Source organism: Neolamprologus brichardi, chromosome 22 (assembly GCF_056152115.1).
Source record: "Neolamprologus brichardi isolate AB-2024 chromosome 22, ASM5615211v1, whole genome shotgun sequence".
Lineage (NCBI taxonomy): Eukaryota > Metazoa > Chordata > Actinopteri > Cichliformes > Cichlidae > Neolamprologus > Neolamprologus brichardi.
The window spans coordinates 19,639,279-19,656,183 of NC_142124.1; the positions used below are offsets into that span (position 1 = coordinate 19,639,279).

Sequence of the window (16,905 nt, forward strand, 5' to 3'; positions counted from 1 at the left end):
AAGCTTGCCTCAGTGTCTAGGCTGTGTTGAAGAATAAAGGATAAAGGTCCTAGTACAAGATATTGACTTTCATCATCTGTGCATCTGTCAATAAATAACTGCTCCCATTTCCCATTTTTTCCAGCAAAACTGCTCCATAGGTGCAGTATATAAGTTTAAACCATGTGTGTGATGTGATTTGCTTTCTGATGATCTTTATGGTTGTCTACATCCACAGTGGAGAAGAACATTGCTCCAAACGATTGACTCTGGGAGAGCCTAATGTTATTTAAACGGTCTTATCGACTTAATAAAGTTTTGGCTTTAATTAAAGCCAAATCCGCTTAAAGAAAACTGGTATAATCAGTAAAATCATCTCATCGAGAACATGCTATCTGTTTCTAAAGTTAAAGTGTGGCAGTTTAGCATGTAAACTCCAACCAGCCGCCGCTACACGCCCATCCACAAGGAGGCGTCCTATGACAGCTGGAGAAGGTAAGTGTTTAGCTCTTCAACGTCACTTCCTTTTCCCTGCCCTTGGAAGCAGCACGAGACTGTCTGTTCGGGATCATAACATGGCTAAACTGAGCAAAGAGAGCAAACAGCGGCTGCAGCAGCTGTTCCAGTGCGGCCAGTTTGTCATCCGATGGGGTTTTATTCCAACCGTGCTGTACCTCGGTCAGTATCCGAATAGGAGTGAGGGGTATGCGGCGAGATGATGCTAATGCTAACCGGTTAGCTCAGCTTCATAGCATTAAACTGTATTTTCTTCTGTCCCGGTGAGGTTGACGGGTTGTATTGGGGCCCTCGTTAAAACAGCATATCAAACATAACATGATTAATAAAATGTTGCGAGCCCCAGTTTTATTTTTAAAAAACTGAAGTGTCTCTAGTCTATCAGCTATGGCTTTGCTGTACGTTGTAGAGGAACTCATGTAGCATGAACTCATGCTATGGATTTGTATGGCTAACCTGTTGTATCAGCAAAGCTAGGCCTTAACTTAACAAAAAAATGTATCAATAGTTCTTTTCATCTTTTCTTATTACTCACAGCTACATCTACTTCTGTCAGGCCTAGGCTACTCACTAGAGCTGGGTGTCTTCACTGATTTCTATAATCCATTCAATTCCGATTCACAAGGTCCCGATTTGATTCTATTTTGCCTCAGATAGTCAGAAATATTATAATTCTGATCATTTATCAGTACTGATACATGTGACACTTTATCAGAGGCGTGAGCATCAAAGCAGATGCCTTTGTGTCAAAGTAACTGAGAATAAAACAGAAAAACATGAAGGAGATTTTCCTGTCCTGGATTTTTATAGCAGACAACCTTTAAAATATTCTGCAATATTACATAATTTTAAAAAATATCTGTCTTCATAATTGAACAGCAGAAATTAGGCTTTCTGGTCCGAGGTGGGTAATAAACGAATGAATGATGCCGAAAACAGAGATTTGAGATGGGAAGCTGTTCTTGAAGTACACACAGAGAGAGAGAGAGAGCTGTGCATGAAGTGTGATTTTTTTGTGGTGGAAGCCAAACAGCAAAAGTCAGAGGGAATTAATGACGACATTTATCAAATTTGAAGCGTAGTTTGGATCTTCTTTTGCTGCTGGTTCTGTGAATTTTGGTTGGTTGTCTTTTTTGTCAAAGCGCGGACCCGACGACACGTCAGAATCAATGAGCTTTCGGCTTTCAGCCCCGATGGCGTGTCCGTGTACGGGCCCCTCTCCCCAATCATAGAGGTCCCGCCCCTGACTATCTCTGATTGGGACACACGATAGGGGCACAACTTTTTTTCTTTCTTTTTTCTTTCTTTTTTCTTTTTTCTTACTGGAACAGCTGGTCACACCGGCCAAGGATTTTTGTGGTTGCACCATAGAAAAATTTGGTTACATTCGTTAGGCTACGTTCACACTGCAGGTCTTAATGCTCAATTCCGATTTTTTGATCAAATCCGATTTTTTTGTCTGGTTGTTCACACTACAAATAAAATGTGACAGCAAACGCGCTCTAGTGTGAACCCTCACGTCACACACAACACGCTCTGTTTAGACCCAGACCAAACAGTATTGTTTGACTGATGGCCCTTAATATAAAGACTTGTTTCGGACTTTGTTTCCCAATTTTGCTTTAAATTATAAAGTTATTTTGTTATTTACATATGGCCTAATAATTATCCCTATTGCTGTTTTAGTGAGGAGCAGTGCTTCAAAGGATAGTTGCAGATTTCTGTCAGAATCTGCAGATTATACAGTACAAATAAAATAACGTTTCTCCAATGTTGTCTTCCCAACAGTTTCACTAACATCTACACTGGATGGTCAGGAAGTGTTCGGGCGCTTCTCCGGCGCTGATAATTGGCGTCTGGCTTGTGTCAGTGACGTAAAAGACGGATGTAATGTGACACAACCATTCAAGCAGCAGTCGCTTTCTAAAACATCAAATGTGTATCGGATTCAGTACCACATACGGAAGTAACCTAGTTCGGATTTGAAAATATCAGATTTGTGCTGTTCAAACTATTATACCATGATCAGATATGGGTCGCATAGGGTCAAAAAAGTCGGATTTGATGTGCTTTCGCCTGCAGTGTGAACGTAGCCTTTGGTGTTTTGTTTTGTTTTTTAAACCCGTGCTGATAAGGCAGGTGAAGTAAGTATGGAGATGTATATGAGCTGCTCTAAACACGTGTAACATATATTCACATAGGCCGTATATAAATATAAATGTCTCTTCTGAATTTTAAAGTAAAGCAGGCCAAGAAAATATGAGCGATTTTTAACAAAAAACAACAACCCAAAAGCCCTCAAGCAGTCAGCAACAAAACGGGGTCTGAATTTTAAAAGCGAAAGGTTACCTCTATCTTACAAGAAGACCCAAAACACATCGCTTGTCTGTATGTAAATCAATAAGATTTCAAAATTGCCCAAACAGCAAGTTTACTGATATTGATATATCTGGTATAGGCCAATATTGGCTCTTATTTGTTGCCCACTTGCAAACATAACGCCAGCGGTGGAACCCTACTTGAGGTTTTTAGAAAAAGGGAAGGATGATGGTTTATCATGGCATTTACTACACATAGAGTTGATTAGGTGGCCTGCCCAAGTAAATTAACTGGTATATTTTCTGACTCATATTTTTTTTTTTTAATTTTTATTCTTTTAAATTTGTGGACAGTCCCTTCACTCTTATTTTGAAAGTTAAGTTTATGCTAACCTGCTAGGACTCCCATGTTGTGCCCCCACCTCCGCCACAAATGCATATCATTCTGTTTGCAGCACTTTGCTGACTATGCGAGTTGAGTTCCCTTCTGTTTTAATGATGTAAACGGTGACCTTGTGTGCCTTACGGGTAACACGTCCCTGTGGTAGTAGATTCAAAACAGTTTTTCTTCAGACATTTCTGTGATCCTGAAATAGCTGGCTGTGGTTTGAAGGAGTGTTGGGGAAGACCTATGCTTTGATGGGGAAGTTGAAACTTTTGCATGGCTGTGGTTTGGATTATGTGGGGGAAGTTGAGACTTGTGCATGTGTGACCATACGCCTTAAGAGATTCCTCTCAGTATATTGGAAACACCAACAGTGATGTCACACTTTCTCTAATTTCCCTCCTGCTGCCTTTTCTGCATGTGCAACTCGTTTACTTGAGGAAGAATAGTCTTAAATTAAATACATGCTGCTGTTGGGTTACCACCATTTTCTATATATTTCAAGCATTGAGTTTGTCGGTCATGAAGTACTTTTTTAAAAAAAAATTAATGAATATTACCGATATAGAAGTTAAACAACTAGTATATTAAATGATGAATGTTTTCATGCTATGGCTATACCACATATATTGTGTCAGATAATATTACGCAAGAGCAAGAGTTGTGCGTCAGCCTCTGATGACAATTTGGTGCCTAAACATGGGGCTACTTCAACAGCCTCCAACATCTTTGCAAAAGATACAAGAAAACTGAAAGAAGCAAACGTGTTTCACCACTTGAGGCAAAAACATAGTCGATATGTACTACGAGGCTACAAAGGAGATATTAGCAGCTGGTGATGTACCACCCAAATGGAAAACCATTTACAGCACTGCTGGAGTGATCACTAGTTAAGACAGGAAGAGCAAGTGGTGTTGTGAAACAAACTGAAGTAGTTACATGGTGGAAAGCAGGACTTGACAGTGAGGGAGTCTGGCTAGGCCACTCCATGACCTTAATATGCGTCTTTAGCCCCTCCTTTGTTGCCTTGACAGAATGTTTTGGGTCATTGTCATGCTGGAAGACCCACCCACGACTCATCTTCAGTGTCCTGGTTGAGGGAAGGTGGTTCTTTTCCATGATTTTACAGTACATGGCCTTGTTCATTGGACCATCAATGAAGTGAAGTTGTCCTGTACCCTTGGCAGAAAAACATCCCCAAGCATAATGTTTCCACCTCTGTGCCTGACTGTGGAGATGGTGTTCTTTGCTTCATACACAACATTTTTCTTCATCTTTCTTCACAACATCTTTCTTCCTCCAAACACAGCAGGCCGAGTTGACGACCACACCACTTTCTCCTAAACCTTCTCTGAATAATTTAGATGTTCAATGGCAAACCTTAGTCTGACCTTTAGATGTGGCTTCTTGATGCCAGGAGCATCTGTAATTGATTGGCTGTGTGGCATACAGAAGACATTCTGTGGGAGCCCGAATTCTGGATGGGTTGTAGGGGATCAGCATCACAGGCTGCTTTTGTGCTTACATTTAACTTAGGCTGTGTCACTACCGTTGCACCATATTACTGCTGCGGATGCTATCGGCACCTTCTTTTAATAAATTCACACTTCAGATTAGGAAGTGTGTCATCAGTGACAGCTCAGTGGGAAATATCTATCATTTACTTCCACTTGTGATTGCTGCTGCCTGCAAGCTGCAAGCCGAGCAAAAAAAAAAATTCTTTTCTACGTTTCAGAAATCTTGTTACGGAAAACTTTCTTGAAATATCGTGATGTAATTTGAAGGCTACGTGGCCCATCCCTGTTTCACACATGAATGAGTACCTTCCTGCACTTAGCTCAAATCAGGACACTCTGGATCAGAAACATTGGTTAAGGCGAGGCTGCTGAAGGGGTCGAAGCATACAGCAGCTGTAAAGTTGGTGACGATTTCACTGGACACCTACGTGTTCGGTTATCACATGGAAACAATCAGGCATCATTGTAGCCACAGCCACCCTGGGGCACACTGGCAGAGGCGAGGCTGCCGGATACTGGCGCCACCAGGCCCTCTGACCACCACCAGTAGGCAACGGGTGAAGTGTCTTGCCCAAGGACACAATGACCGAGACTGTCCAAGCCGGGGCTCGAACCGGCAACCTTCCGATTACAAGGCGAACTCCCAACTCTTGCCCCATGATAGATTCTGATACACCCCTTAAACTTAAACACAGTGATCACCTGACGGGTCTAAACAAAGCAGCCAAAGAAATCAGGTTTTACCCTTGATATTAGGAGAGTGGTAACAGGAGGCTATTTTTCGCCTTCCAGGATCCTCTTATCTTTTTCCTTTTTGAGAATGTCTTACGTCAGGCTCAACTACTTCCTTGACTTTAAATGAAGGCTGAAGTATCGATATCGGGGGATATGAATTTGTAGTCTTCTGCTGCTTGTGGAATGATCTGATCTAAGCTAGTTTAATGAAAGCAGGATGTTTTTCTGGGTCTGTTTGCATTCTGCTGACGCACCGTAATCACTGAAGTAGCAAATGATTTGCTTCATTAGTTCTCAACAGGACAGTATTTTTACTCACTGTGGCTCGAAACTAGTTATAAACCACAATATGAGTAAAACCGGTGCTCAAATTCATATCTCCAAATTTGAGGGACTACCCCCACCCCCCAAAAAATGCTTTCAATAAGGGGGATTTATGTTTAGATCTCGCCATCATCATATTAAGCCACATCATTCTTTTCTCAACTTTAAAGTTTCGGTATATTCTCTTTTCCTCTGTCATGTGTGCACCAGCGCTTCAGCACTAATCGAGCCCCACTCATTTGAGCATTAACATTCAAGTTAAGGCATTACTCCCTTACGTGGTGAAAATAAACCTAAATGGTATGGAGCTGAGCAGTAGAATAGTGCACTTTACATGAGTTATTTACACATTGTAAAGTGTACAAAAGGAGTTATGTTCAAGGGGTACAATGTGGTTTTGTGTGGGGGAAAAATATTGCACACGAGGACTGCACTGAAATTCAAAACTGTTAGTTGGTGTCTTGTACATTTGAGTGTGCCTTACAAGAATCACCTCGTTATTCTTATTTATGGTTTTGACTTACAGGTTTCAAACGAGGAGCAGATCCAGGGATGCCTGAACCTACTTTCTTAAGGTAAGACGAATCGGTCTGAGAGGTGTGTAATAAAATAAAGCATCCTACTCCTAGATCCAAAGTCAAATAATACATCTGGGTTTTTTTTTTGGTTTTTTTTTTTTTTGGGGGGGGGTGAGCTCCTGACCAACAACATTTATGTCCAGTCTCATGAAGTAGGGTCATTGTAGGGATTATTCATGTACACTTAGACCATGTACATAAGGATGAAAATACATTATATGTCAAAACAGTTCATTCTTTAAGTAAAACTGCCCATTTAACAAAGTTGAATGATAGCTTGAAGAGAAAAGGATGTGTGATGTCTTAATACCTGCCTTGGAGTATTGATGTGAGGCTATTTTTAGTCCTGTAAGAATCTCTTATCTTTTTTCTTTTTGTTTTTTTTATTTCTTTTTTTAAAGAACCTATTGCATCATGTATGGCTTGTCTGTTATCTCAGTATAGATAAACAGGAAAAAAGGTAACCTATATTTACCAGAAACTGAGCTGCTTGTTGCTCCTCCTCCGCCTCCCCAGTCTCAACAGCCCGTTGCTAACATTTTTAATTTAAATTTTTTTTAATCTCTATATAATTTTTTAATTATATAGAGATTTGATTTTGTTTAAATATGAGGACAAACAAATAATTAAATATGAAATTATGACTTTAGTTAAGCTGTGGTCATTGTTTTCAATATTTTAGAAATTAACATGTACATTTAGTGTCTTTTTTAGCATGTATGACGATGCTGGTCAGGTACAGGGATGGCACTGAGAATAAGTGAAAAAAGCAACCTATGTCCAAGGAAGACTTTAAAAGACTTACAAAAAACTTGGAGAACTGTTGCTCTACACCACTTAAAAAAGTTACAAGAAAGTCTGGCTGCTTGGAAGCAAAATATGAAGAAATGAGAGTTGGCACAAGACTTTTGCACCGTTCTGTAAAGCATTTAAATATGATGTGCAAGTGGTATGATAGCAAAATTCTCTATTTTGCATTTTAGTGGATCATCTTAAAATCATGAGATGTAAATAGAAGTGTTTTTTGTTTGTTTTCCAGGACTTTAAAGCCCCTTTTCCATCAGTACCTACTCGGATCGACTCGGCACAGTTCGCCATGGTTTACAGGGTTTTCCATTAGGTCATAGTACCTGGTACCAGGTACTTTTTTTTTTTTTTTAGTACCTGCTTGGCCCGGGTTCCAACGATCCAAACAGATATTAAAATGTGACGTCATCAGACTGTAATGCCACCGATTGGCTGGTCAGTAGCGTCACTCGATGGAAACAACGGTGTTCCCTGAGTCTGACAAAAAGCCACGGACCGAGCAGTAGGTTTATTCTTGCCTCGACATCCATCTTTTATGTAGCCTTTGTTTTGCATATTAATTACGTCGCGGGACGCTTTGATGCGTTGCTGTGATGACAACCACACATGCTGCGTAGTACTGAATATAAAGGAAAACCAGTCAAGTCGTGGCCGATCCATGGCGAGTCGATCCAAGTAGGCAGCGATACTGAGCTGCGCTAAACAACATCCTGTACAAATCAAAATTGTTAAGTGTTCAAGACTTCAGTGTGTTACCAGCCCATGTAACATAGTTACATGGTGATAGTTGTGATAACATTTGTAAGCATGTTTTTTTATATATATATATATATATATTTGGCAATGCTGTTAGTACATCACACTATTATGTCCTCACTATGTCAGTAACATATTTCCAAGGATGTTTTAATATTGATTTTCTTTGTTGTCCTCTAGCTTGCTCTGGGGCTGAGGAACATCTTCACACGACCAATCCCTAACCATCAACCAAACCATGTGACCCACCTGTGACTGGACGAAATGGACTTCTTTTGCTTTCCCCTCTAAAAATAATAATGATCAGATGACATTTGTACATTGTTTCTCACTATCTGTAAAGTAATGATTGGATGTTATCCATTTCCATGTAGTCTGTAACTATGGTACATGGACAGAGATGTGTGAACAGGTTTGTCCCTTGAAATACACGCTGATCGGACTATCAGTTGGAGGGTTATGTTTTGTTAATGCAAAGCACTGATGTTTGTTTCCTGTTTTTTCTTAGTTTTTATTTGTAATTTAACATTTCTGAAAATAAATCTTCAAAGAAATGACTCTTTTCTTCCTTAATATAAACAATCCAGTCGCTTTTATGCAGAAGAAACTGGTAGCAAATATTTTACTGAGCAATTATAAAGTTTTGATATATCAAATGTATCAGTCTTACATGGTAATGATGAGTCATAGTCATAGATTAACAGGAACATTTTCCATCCACCTTTAAAAGTGTGTATATAAATGTGTTAAGTTGACTGATCTAAATCTAAGTGTCAACATTCATGCAGTTGCAGAATGCGCTGCTGCGTTGAAATGTGTGAAATGTCGGGGAAAGAATAAGTCCTTGCTTTTTATGCAAATGATTTTTTTTATTTCAGCATATGAAAAACAATAAAGTCACTGTACTGTAAAATTCTTTAACAATAAATAGTAATCAGCACCAGAAATGCTAATTACAAGTACAGTGCAAATTGTATTTACACTGCATTTCTCCCGCACAATAGATCTTTCTCTAATAAATAATCTCTACCAATTATAAATAAGATAAATAAGAATAGCACAGCAGGTGAATCTACATACACAGTATGTTGCTGTGGGGCCTGCTGTACCCAGAGGAGTCAGTGCACTTGAAGGAGCATGGTTATGATCTTGAGAAAGTAGGAGTGTCAAAACCATCCAGTTTTCCCTGAGCTATTATTTCATAACTGAATGTAATTTGAGCATTATTCGTCTTTTTAACAACTGGTATCTGCTGATTGGTTCAGTTTCTTTTCCATTCTACAAACAGCTCTTTTCCCCTCACTCAGGAATGCTTTGAGGGCTCTCAGGATGCTGTAGGCGTGCAACTTGCTGTGGTAAGGATCTGGGCTGTTGACCTCCTTGAGAAGCTGCTCCTCCTCACTGCTGGTCAGCGCTGTGACTTGATTGCTGTTTTTCATCTGTGGGTCAGAAGAGATGGTAGAATGAGGTGTTATTTAGGAACAGGACGCAGAAGTGAAAATGTGCCAGTATTAAGATAACAGGCATTCTGGTGAAATAGTGATGTAGTATGAGAGGTGATGTATTTAATTGAGATTTTGTGCTACCTATCACTTCTGCTCCTCTCCCATTTACAATAGAAATGTTGTTACTGGGCTTTGTGACAGCTAAATGTAGAGAAGTCACCTTTTTTGTGAATTTTACTTTTAATATCTGTATGTAGTGGATTTTTTTTTTCTGAAGTAAATCTACTTTATTCTATCAGTCTTCCTAACATTACTGACAGGAAAAACCCAAGAGACTGCTGCAAAGTCAAATTTGACGTAGTTAAAGACGCGTGTCAAACCCACCTTTCCTTTCACCATGCCGGCCAGGTCGATCAGAGTGCCGATGTTTGACGGAGCGTCGGAGAAGTTCAAACTGCCGCGGTACTCCTTCTCTACGTGCTTGAGTAAAACCGAATAGATGAGCAGACCCTTGGCCAGCGTCTGGAGACAAACCTCCTGCACAAAGGAGAGAAGAACAGCCCGAGTTATCGAACTAACCCCAACCCATCCACCGACCTTTGTTAGTGACAGCAATAGAAAAAGAGTAAGGAGCTCTCACCTTTCTGAACTTGGTAATATTGCAGTGCTTCGGGATAGAGGCGGGGGTGTGGGAGTCCAAAGCTTGATCGCGATTCTCCAGAGTCTGGAAATGGTGCTCAAACTGATAGAAAAGAATTCAAATACAACTTAAATAGGCTGGAAGTATTTTAGAGTCCCAGGGGTCCGAGAGAACCCCAATCGGACTTGATGACACCTGTTAATCATAGTTAATGAGCAGGCACTTACCGCTTTCTCGTAATCTTGAGCTGAGTCAAAGAGTGTCCTCCATATATTAAAAGGCTTGACAGTGGACATCTCCGCCTCCTCCGTCTCCTCACCTGAGAAGTCACCTGCCACACTTCTGTCTTCAATCGGAGCGCCGGAAGCGCAGAGAAGCAGAGCGGCCAGCATCACCGCAGAGAAAACGTGCACATCTGCTAGGGGAGACAGAACAAGAATGAACGAATGAATGAATGAAAAGAGGAAGATATGCAGGAAACTCGCGCACCACAGCCTGCAAATTACTTACTGAATATAGAGGGCATGGTGCGCTGCTGGGAAGCACTTGTCAAGTTTCCGCTGATGCTGAAGGCTGCCAGGGCCAGAAGGAATTGGCTTGTATCTGAGATGCGCTGTTTTTATACATTCCTCAGACGAATGGGATTTTCCAATCCCGACTTGCAAAACGGAATTAACAGTAACTGCGTCATGAAGATTTGATGAAGATTATGAGTGTCTTCAACAGGACCAGTTGATCCTTATTATTATCATTATTATTATTATTAAATTTTTATAATTTTTATGTTTTTATGTTGTGAGAATTTATAATATATAATATATTATATATAATATATTTATATAATACATATATATATATATATATATATATATATATATATATATATATATATATATATATATATATATATATATATATATATTATATGTATTATATATTAAATACATATATATTATATGTATTTATTATTATTTATAAAAGTGCCATTTAAGTAATTTTTTAAGCAAAGATTGGAGAAGTTATAAAGCACAGAGAATCATCATGTAAAAAAATCCCTATGATATTTTCAGCTCAAGAATTTAAAGGGAAAATCCTTCTAAAACCAAACATTTGCATAGCAGCATTCCAGTGCATTTAGCTTGTAGCAACTTTATATATCAAATGAAATAATGAATAAAGAAATAAATGAATAAACAATGCGTAAATACATACAGACATACATAAATACACTGCACAAGCAGATGAAATGATCAATAGATGTAACCCCATTCATTATCTTGTACAGGAATTATACATTTATTTGCATCACATGAAAATGTGTCTAAACATATACATGTACAGTTGTAACCAATGTAATGGGAGTTATCTGAAAAAAAAAATACACACTCTCTTGTGTTAGATGTGTGAAAGCAAAAGGAAAGGTTAGAGATTCACGAGGTAAAGCTATGATTTGGCAACTACTTAAGTACATTTTGACAATTGGTCTGCCAAAACTGGGGTGTCACTGAACATAGTATTTATCAGACAATCAACTGAGTACTAACATGCATTTGAAGTTAAAAGGGGTTCTGCCTTATTTTCCCTATAGAATAATTGTGCCCTATATATCTGATAATATCATGCGTCATAATAAATCAGATAACAATTTACAGAACAGCAATTTTTTTCATACCTTTAATACAGTTTGCTTTACATACTTTCATTTTTTTGAAAGACTTTAAACATTAGCAGTTTGCCATCCTTCATATGTACACATGCAGACTAATAAAATGTATATTTATTTATTTAAAACATTAACATTTTATTTTGTATTACTATAAAATGGGGATTTCCCATTTTCAGTGAAAATACACAGTAAAAATCCTGCGAAATAAAATTGCTTTCTGTCTCTAAGGAAGTTGTGCTAAGTCTAGAAATTTCAATAGAGTGACCTCAGTGAAGTAGCTCGTGAAAGGAAGAACTGCTGAGAGATTTTACTGTTATCACGGACAAGTGTGTAACTAGCATATCCTGAAAATGCAATGATAAAGCATGATGACCTAAATATCACAAATATTTCCCATCAGCAGAATATAAAGGTTGGAAAGTTTAAAACCCATTAAATCATTTAGTGTTTTGATAAGACATGTTATTGCTCAGTGATGTTCAAAAACGACAGCTTTTCGAGAAAGCCAAACCTTTTGATAATAGTGGTGGGAAAGATTTGTAGCTATGCATCGAGTAGATTAGGCTGTGACTTCACAAAAGGCCACTCAGAGGTTGTTAATGTTACATTAGACTCACATCCAAACTTTTAGGAAACCTTTTGATTTCAGCTTCTGCGGGAGAAAAAGCAATCCAAGATAAATCTACTTCAGATTAAATATAAGCCTTATTTTACCGTCATATTGATATTACACTTTTATTTCCTTTACCGAGTAAACAGTACTGTGGAGTGAAGAGAGAGTGTGGACCCAAATGCAGACACTGGCAATGGACTTAACTGAAACGTGCCTTTAATTGTGGCAGAATCAAAACACAAAAGCGAAGAAAGACAAAGACTAAACTGTCAAAGCCTAAACTGGGAGGAAACTAGAAACAAGTATAAAGAAACTAAAAACATGAGACATAGGAAATGCAGCGGTTGCAGAAGATCTGGCAACAAGCAGAGGATGACATGGGTTTATATACGCACAGGGAGAACTAGGAAATGAGACACAGGAGGAGAGCACTGGGAGAAATCACATACAATGAGACTAGGTGAAGCAAAACTGAAAACACTAACATAGCACAAAACTGTCAAAATAAAGCAGGAAACATGAGACAGACTTGACAGTGAAACCAGGAGAAGCACAGACATAAAATGATAACTAGATGAGACGTGACACAAGGAACACAGGGGAAGCACAGAGACAGAAATCAAGAAATGGAGTGATGAATCCAATTAAGAACTTTTTTGGATCAAATCTTCATCAATATATATAATAGTACAATGAGGTACAATAGTGAATGTCTAAAGCCATCTGTAAAACATGGAGGCTTTGTCATGGTTTGGTACATATCAGACAGTAATGTTGGAGATCTTGTCAAAATTGATGATAAGAATGGATAAAAGTACCATCAGAGTTTGCATAACTGAACAGAAAACACACAGTGGAGCACTGTCAGTCATGGATTAGCCTCCCCAGAAGCAAGACCTTAACATTACTGAAGTAGTGTGGGATCATCTTTACTGAGAATGGAATAAAAGGCAGCAGGCATCCAAAGAAGAGCTTTGAATGTCCTTCAACAAGCCTAAAGACCACTTAAAGAAATTACAAGAAAGCTTACCTCAGTGTCCAGTCTGTGTTGAAGAATAAAGGGGTTCAAGCCAAATGCTGACTTTCAAGCTGATTAGAATTGTGCAAACTCTGCTGTTGCCTTACATACTGAATTCCCATTTTTCAAAAAATCACTGCAACTATTTTCCAGTTTCCTCACAAATAATAAAGAAATGACCAATGGTTCAACTGTCTTCCACAGTACTGCATGAGCCTGCACTTACATCTTCACTTCAGAGCTTTGCTGGAGCAAAGTGCTCTAATGGGGTGATACAGTACTATAAGGTCATTAAAATAAGATGGGGCCTGATTATTCAGAACCTTGTATGTGATGAGAAGGATTTCAAATTTATTTCTGGATGTAACAGGAGCCATTGAAGAGATCGCAAGTATTGGAGAAATATGCTCTCACTTTCTACTCCCTGTCAGTATTCTTTCTGTAGCATTTTGGATCAGCTGAAGTATTGTCAGGGAGTTTTTTTTAGGACATCCTAATAATATTGAGTTACAGTAGTCCAGCCAAGAAGTAATAAATGCATGAACTAGTTTTTCAGTGTCACTCTGAGCCAGGATATTTCTAAATTTTGAGATATTGTGGAAATAAAAAAGGAAGTCCTACATATTTGTCTAATATGCAATTTGAAGGACATATCCTTAAAAACAATGGCTTAAAGATTCCTCACACTGTTACTCAAGGCCAAGGTAATGCTATCCAGAGTAAGTATCTGGTTAAATATCATATTCCCAAGATTTTATGGCCAAGTACAATAACCTCAGTTTTATCAAAATTTAGAGACAGAAAATTAGAAGTCATAGATGTCTTTATGTCTTTAAGACATTCCTGCAGTTTACCTAATTGGTGTGCATTATCTGGGTTCATGGATAGATAGAGTTCGGTGTCATCTGCATAGCAGTGAAAATTACTTGTAATGATGCTGTCCAAGAAAAGCATATTACGTAAACAGAATTGGTCCCAGCATGGAACCCTGTGGAACTCCATAATTAACCTTAGTGTAGAGGACTCTCCATTTACACGAACAAACTGGAGTCTATTATCCAGTTTGTACCTTTAATACCTACAGTATGCTCTAATCGCTGTAATAAAATATTAGGTAATAAAATAAAATATTAGTATATAAAACACTGTTAAGAAGATCATTTGTAACCTTCACTGAAACTGTTTCTGTACAGTGATTCGCTCATAAACCTGACTGAAGCTCTTGAAAATAAGCAATTTATCTGCAGATGATCAGTTAGCTGTTTCACAACTACCCTACCTGTCTGCCTCTCAGTGTCGAGTCTGTGTCTTTGTGTAGTGATTTCGTGTTTCCTGTTTTATTGTGAAGGTCTGCGTCTCACGTGAGTGTATTCAGTTTTACCTCCCTTGTCTCGTCTCATTAATTACTCCCAGCTGTGTCCCCCACCCGTGTGTAATCTCCCACTCGCCGTGACAGCCTTGTAGCAGTGGGGTCTAAAAGACACGTTCATTGTTTGGAGGAAATAATGACTGAAGTTAACAGAAAGTTTAATTGGAGAATAATAGAGTCTATATAAATAATGGTGGTATTTAAAGTAACTGTACATAATGTTACATCAGCCTAAAATATGAGACTCATCATCTTATCAGTAGTTCTAATGTTTTTTAGTTGAAATTCTGTTTATTTTAACACTTTGTTACCTTTTTTTTTTTTCCCCACAGATGGATAGCTGTTTAGCTGTGCCCTATAATAACATGAAAAACAGGACGTCTTTGAGGCCTCTGTAATATTTATCTTTCTTTACTTTCTCTCTTTGAAGTTCAATACAATTGAAAGATTTACTCTTTGTTGCAACAGGCTTACAACAACAGTTACAACTGTTCTCTGTGTTCAAATAAACGAATGTCAGAAAAATTGGTGAATTTTACATTTTTTGTATGTGAGTGTGTTTTATCCTTTGTTCTCTGTTCTTCGAGAGTTTGGCTTAGAAGACAAAAGATTTTCAAATCTGTTCAGTACATTGAAACCTGGCAGGAATATGATGCTCATAACCCCAATCTAGACATGAGCTTTGTTCTTTACATGGAATGTGTGTCAAAATCAAAGATTTAATATTGGCCGTATATGTCATTTCCTTTTCTTTTAATACTTAAAGATCCGAACTTCCTCCACCAGCATTTGGTTTGTTTTTACAACTTTCTTTCTTTCTTTCTTTCTTAATCTTCTCCTTTCAAGGACCAATTACATGCAGATACATTTCTTGCATTCACCTCAGCAAGCTGTCTGGAGCGCTTCAGTTCACCAGCTCAGTGTGAGGTTTATAGTCAAAATATGTAATTCTTTCTAATTTTCCCCTGTTACTATATTTGGAATGAAACTTTCCCTCTGTCTGCTGGGATTACTCAGTGGAGAATCAAATGAGAGAACTCCTGAACTGGCTTAAAATCAAACAAACCTAAACAACAGAGTACATGTAACATGCCGCTACATGTTTTTGGCCGGAGATGTTGTAAGAATGGGTTTATTTCCACATTTGATTGTAGAGTATTTTGGTACTTTCAGTGGACATTCTGAAGCTTTAGAATAGCTCAGTGGTTGTGGGGTAGTGGGTGTAGTTATTGGGAATTGCCAGTCTTGACATTTGCATCCCTAATTTCAAGACACGATTTCAGATTGTTAAATCTGTAAGGTTTGGGGAAAATATAACTGCCACAATTCTCAGATGCATTCACCGGGTTTAGTTTACGTGTGATTATCCTGGTTGGTTTTCTCTGGAAAGAAAGTCTTGCAAGCTATTTCTCTCATTTCTGCTTTTTGTAGTTGTGACCAAAGTCATTTGTTTTCTACCACAAAGGTCCACAGTACACCACAGACTGTCTTCTCCTTGGGAAATAAAAAAATCTACATTTTATTTTATCCTTCATCTAAATATTAAACAAGAGCTTATAATGCCACTTCTTGCTGTTGTAGCCGCCCAGTACGTATTGAGATGATTTGTTTAGGATATGTGTGTGTGTGTGTGTGTGTGTGTGTGTGTGTGTGTGTGTGTGTGTGCATTTGGAAGTTCTGTACTTTGTTACTTTGCATTTTAAAAGGGGTTTACCATCTGCTACACTAAGCACCTTGGAGTACATTATGATTTAATGCATGCTTTTCCTGCTGCTCCAAGACAACCATTTCTTATATTTTCTTAGTTTGGCAGTCTAAATCTTATATATATCTCTCTCTATATATAGATATATCATATATCTCTATATATCTCTATGTGCTAAATGAGGTAGTAGTTTTGAAGCAGCGTATGTCACGTTCAAGCTAAAGACATAGGGACTTCCTGTGTGGTTTGTACTGATTTACATGGAAAGAAAAACTACATCAGCAAGAAACAGGTAAGCATTGTGAGCTAAATTAAAATGAATGAAACAATCTTTGTATAAAACCTGCCGACTAAACCAACCAGGTAACAGTGTCTGCTTTGAAGAAAAAAACTAAAACTAGAATCATATGTACATAAATTATAAGAAAATAGCAGAGAGCAAGTCTCATGTAAAGGGAAGTGAAACTGTTAAATAATTTGAGACGCTGACTCAATGTTTGACCTTCATGATTAAAAAGAAAAAAAGGGCTGGGG

General features: G+C 38.3%; 2 protein-coding genes across 2 annotated transcripts; one reads left to right on the top strand and one right to left on the bottom strand.

The window, feature by feature from the left end:
- The first annotated feature begins 499 nt into the window (after window positions 1-499).
- Window positions 500-8,469, top strand: tomm7 (translocase of outer mitochondrial membrane 7 homolog (yeast)). The gene is made up of 3 exons (XM_006787701.3): window positions 500-657; window positions 6,301-6,349; window positions 8,096-8,469. Exons 1-3 carry the CDS (start codon window positions 555-557, stop codon window positions 8,109-8,111), a joined length of 168 nt encoding a protein of 55 aa, XP_006787764.2. The 5' UTR covers window positions 500-554; the 3' UTR covers window positions 8,112-8,469.
- Window positions 8,470-9,150: 681 nt separating this feature from the next.
- On the bottom strand, window positions 9,151-10,392 carry LOC102792459 (interleukin-6-like). The gene is made up of 4 exons (XM_035906538.2): window positions 10,228-10,392; window positions 10,001-10,102; window positions 9,745-9,897; window positions 9,151-9,354 (listed from the first exon to the last, which is right to left on the bottom strand). The coding sequence occupies exons 1-4, from the start codon at window positions 10,390-10,392 to the stop codon at window positions 9,151-9,153; spliced, it is 624 nt and encodes a 207-aa protein (XP_035762431.2).
- Between the last annotated feature and the right edge of the window lie 6,513 nt (window positions 10,393-16,905).